Source organism: Solanum verrucosum, unplaced genomic scaffold (assembly GCF_900185275.1).
Source record: "Solanum verrucosum unplaced genomic scaffold, falcon-dt-bn FXZP01000046.1, whole genome shotgun sequence".
In the NCBI taxonomy this organism is placed as follows: Eukaryota; Viridiplantae; Streptophyta; class Magnoliopsida; order Solanales; family Solanaceae; genus Solanum; species Solanum verrucosum.
This window is the reverse complement of record NW_026020759.1, coordinates 193,539-198,659: the sequence shown is the minus strand read 5'-3', so window position 1 is coordinate 198,659 and position 5,121 is coordinate 193,539. Positions and strand designations below refer to the sequence as shown.

Sequence of the window (5,121 nt, the reverse complement as noted above, 5' to 3'; positions counted from 1 at the left end):
AAGTCGACCTAGATACATATAATTTCTCATCTTTACCTTGCCCCGTAGTCCCCATCTTCACCACCCCACACCTCATCCCTACCCCACCTCTCATAGTGAAAAAGGGTAGCCGAATGCACTAAACTCTTGCTATATGTAGAGTCCAAGGAAGTGTTGGACCACAAGGGTCTATTGTACGCAGTCTTACCCTACATAAGGCAATTTCCATGGCTCAAATTTGTGGCCTCCTAGTTACATGGTTGAAACTTTACCAGTTATATCAAAGCTCCTCTTCATACATTTGTCTAAATTATATACAAATGCTTTTACGATAATTTTCTTTGTTTATGTACCGAACACAAGAAAATAAATATGTTTTTTCGTTTCGTACCAAACACTCCTAAAGAACAAGTGTTTTATCATGAACAGAACTTAAACCAAACGGCATTAAGTAGCATAGATGTTCCAATCCTATCAAAAATAACTCACGTTTTGAACTGTGAACCTTCAATGCCACAATCCATTACTTTGAATATCAAGAGTAACTAAAAACTCAGATATTGGGCTACCAAGCTAGCATTACAATTCCACTTCACCTTCCATCTCTCATCTACCTTTCATCTCTACCAAACTAGTATTACAATCCAAGAAAGTTTGGAGATCAATTGGTATTATCGTCAATCAGAACTAAGACAAAAGGATAAAGAAAGTACCAACATTCCAATCCCAACAACAAAAAAACCACTTCATGACTTAACCTAAACATTTGAGCCACGACTCGCCACTCAAATTCAAAGAGAAAATTATAATTGAGAAGGTAGAAATTACCACACAAGCTCGATACTGTTGTTTATGAACATATTCAAAGAAGCAGAACTATCTTGCTTCATCCAAAACAAAGGAACCAGAACTTCCTTTATGAGAGACCACTACTAATCAATTCACCAGTTATTGATGCTAAAGTTGAAACGTCTTCTGCTTAAAACTCTATTCGTTTTTCAAATTTCAATTAAGCAATGGTTCTTTTCCAGATTCTGAATCGAAAACTTGGCAATTTATAGAAAGAAAAGGCATATCTATTTACAATAAAACAAGAGAAAGTTCATGTATGTTTTATTATTATACAAACATGAAACTACAGGCACAACGAGTTATCATACTTTCAGGTTAACATGTAGAAGCCCTGTATTATTAATAGTTTATTTTCATGAAGAGAAACAACTCGGATTTCTTCTATTGCTACTTCAAGCCAAAGATAATACAAACGGTTGTTACCTCATGTCCTTTGTCAAATAATTTTCAGACCCATAAAATTATAATACACTGATCTTTATAGAATGCGCACACACAAAAAGATTTAACAAAAATGCAATACATTTAAGGGCATAAATGATTTGTATATCAGGGCAGACTAAAAAAGTAAAAAAACTTCATTTAGATATCAAGAAATCTTGTTAATAAAGTTGGAACTGTATTATACCTCCAACAAGAAAACATGTGGAAGAGAATTGATGTTATCTTTAACCACACTCAACGATATATATTTTGCTAAAACTGTTTGAGGTTTTGGTTCCTCTGTGATGATAACATAAACCCGAATTTAGTAAAGACTCAGTTGACTCATCCTTGGGTACAATTGCTAGAGTGTCAAAAGGAGAGCAAAGGTTCACATTTTTCAACCAAGAGAAAATAATAAAGAAGTTAACAACCTTAACACCTAGTAGAACAGAGAACTTGAGAAAATCGCTCAATACCAACCTGCCACGAAACCACAAACCATGGAAATGCAAAAGGACAGATAGCTATCACTTACTAAAGTCAATCTTATTAAACTCGGTTTCCATCATTCTTCATTGACTCCTCAAAGACGCAAAGAAGTTTGGAAGACAAAATACAGCAACTTAGTCACAGTACATTCTAACAAAAATTTGTATCCCCGCATTTCTTTTTCTTTTAGGTAATGCAAAATTAATTTCATTAACAAAGTGCCAAGGAGGTGCTGCAAAAATACATACAATAGATTGCAAAGATCAATCTATGTCTCAGCTGCAGAAAATCCTTTCACTCTTAAAACAAGAATTAGACCACTGTGCCAGCTTAAAGCTCAAAAGTCAGTCGCCGTAAAACTTCATAGATGGAGACATTAACTATGCAGAAACAACTTTCACATAAGAGTGTCGCATAATTATTTGGTAATAAACATAATCACATTCTAAAAGAAGAATTACATGTCAAATAGAAAAGCTCAACATTAAATTCCTTCTGAGATAGATCTTTTTCCTGTCTACTCTAATCACTTTATCATTAGTTAATACTATCCTTTTCAGCTATGAGATTTAAAAGTAAGAAAATGTCTGGGATATATAGTTACATTCAGCATTACGATACACACAAAACTCTGTAAGCTAAAATTTATGGCCTTTTCGGTCTTATCATCATTCCCAAGAGTTGTTGATTATCGGTGAGGCAACATTACGTTTGGGATTAAAGTAACCTCCTCAATCTCACTTCTTATATGCCAATATAGATAGCAAATTTTAGAGGTTTACTCTTCTTGTCCGACTCTTCAAGGCATTTTAATTTCCTAAAGTATCATTTAAACATGCCCATTTACTTGAAATTAATAGACTAGTAAGCTCGTATTATTTGTGGTAGAGTCATGCTAAATGATCAAGCAAATAGGTCTGACTTCAACGTTGATTGATTTGTCATTTGGTATCTCATTCTAAACAATAGCATACAACATGGGCTATGGGAAGGGTAGAGTGAATACAGACCTATCCCTACCTCAAAGGTAGAGATAGTTTCCGATACATCCTCAGCCCAAGAAAAAACAGTGCAAAAGTAGTCCAGAAAAAGAATAAGAAAATACAAGAAAAACCAGATAATAACAAAAACAATAGATAGTAACGAAACAATATGATAATCGAGGTACAAGAATCAACAAAAGGCGGAAAATTGAATGACAAAAAACTACCGGAGCAATATTTGAGACTGTTTGCAATAGAAGCTCAAAAAAAACATTGCAAAACAGCCCAAAAAAGGTAACAGAAAAATGAGATAATAACAAAAACAGCAGATAGTAACAAAAACAATACAATCTAAGAACAAGAAACTATGAAGCCACTAGTAATATTTTGTGCAGAGAATATACAGTTGAGTAAAAAGGGGCATCCAAAAGGGTTTATAAAAGATTTTGCTGAACACTCAAATTTCATAGAAACACAAATTTTGCCCAAATAAATAGAGTACAAAATGAACAAGAAGATAAGTAAATTCACTGGGTTTGAGATTTGGGTTTAGAAATAGGAAAAGGAGGCAAGCGCAGGAGAGCTTCCTCAGTCTCAATTGGGTCTGATCTCAGTATCTACAAACATAAATAAACAAAGTAAAGATGGTTAATTGAGAAGGAAGTTAACAGAGAATGAAATGGAGAAGTTAACGCTTACTGGGTCTTGAAGAAGTGGCTTTGTGTCATCTTTTGCGGGCCTGAAAGGGGGTTTTGTCATCTTCTTCACTTCGCTTTTGCCGTTAACGCTCATGCTTGATTCCTCACCGCCCTTCATATCCATTTTTACTCTTTTCCAAATTACAAACAAACAGCTCCCCCGCTTAAGTTGTTTCTAGCTTCTTTGAAGCACCCACCAGGGGTGTTCACGGGTTAGTTTGGATCGATTATTGGTTAAAATTAAAATTAAATCAACTTAATCGATTTTAAAATTATCAAAACTAAACCAAACCAAATATAATATACATTTATCGGTTTGGTGATTATCGGTTTCGATTTGATTTGGTTCGGTTATTCGGTTATTAACCATACACAAAAATAAAGAAACAATTCATTTAAAATGTGAAAAAAGTGATAACAATCCATTCAAAACGAAAAATAGTTAGAATGACTTAAATTACTGAACTTTCGATCACTAAATTTACTATCAATAAAGCTTTAAAATTCAATATATTGGTCTAGAAGGAAGAGACAATAACATTTTCAGTCCCACAAAGAATTGTCATAGACACTCATATACATGAAATCAATAAGATAAATGTTTCATCTTGGGCATTTTTGCTTTCAATAAGTAAATTATAAAGAAATTTTAATGAAAACATGTATAAGATCTTTAAAATTGTTTATAAAAATAATATATTAAGTATGTATATTAATAAAATATATGTATATAATTCATCGGTTCGGTTCGGTTATTTCTTCGATTTTTTTCGAATAAAACCATAACCAAACCAAATACTTTCGGTTTTCAAAAATCTAAAACCAAACCAAACCAAACTCAAATAAATCGGTTTTATTTTATCAGTTTGGTTTTGTTTTTTGGTTTGGATCGGTTTTTATCCAAACCGTGAACACCCCTACCCACCACACTCAATTTATGATTTTGATGACTTCATTTTCTAACATAATATTTTTCTTACGGTCCCGGATTGGGCTAATGGAAAATGCTCATTTCGATGAGATAAAAGATAATATATTTCTAGAAGACCCTTATATAAATATATAGTATCATTAATATTATAAATTAACAATTTTTTAAAAGTATAAATATATCTAAGACAATTTAGTGAAAGACGATTATACTGTATTTTTTTTTTGTTAAAATATAAATCTAGTTGAAGCACATCTCTAACTTTTTTTATTGCATTCGAAAATTCTAGTGTTGCCACCACTTACTACAAATGTTTTTGAGTGCATGAGGAATGATCTCTTTTGTACAAATATAAAGATTTTGTGATACCTTTTAAATGAGAAGCTATTTTTTGGATATGGTTTCAAGAAATTTCCTATGTTTCTCATATAGTTTATTCTCGCACTATCATACATTGAATATTTTTAATAAAGATACAATGAATAATATTTGATTATCAAGAAACAATGAACATGTCACGATCCAAAAATGAACGTGATGACACTCGTCTTATCACCAGGACAAATCAACCTAAAACTCAAATAATACGATAATTACGGAATAAAGCCGAATTTGCTAAAACAATTTGAAGTTTTGGTTCCTCTGTGATGATAACATAAAGCCGAATTTAGGAAAGACTCGGTGACTAGAGTATCAAAAGGAGAGCAAAGGTTCACATTTTTTCAACTAAGAGAAAATAATAAAGAAGCTACCAACCTTATCA

At 32.5% G+C, this 5,121-nt stretch overlaps 1 protein-coding gene across 1 annotated transcript; it reads right to left on the bottom strand.

Annotated features, from left to right (window-relative positions):
- Positions 1-3,228: 3,228 nt before the first annotated feature.
- On the bottom strand, positions 3,229-3,545 carry LOC125812791 (uncharacterized). The gene is made up of 2 exons (XM_049492260.1): positions 3,429-3,545; positions 3,229-3,346 (listed from the first exon to the last, which is right to left on the bottom strand). Exons 1-2 carry the CDS (start codon positions 3,543-3,545, stop codon positions 3,257-3,259), a joined length of 207 nt encoding a protein of 68 aa, XP_049348217.1. The 3' UTR covers positions 3,229-3,256.
- Positions 3,546-5,121: the final 1,576 nt, after the last annotated feature.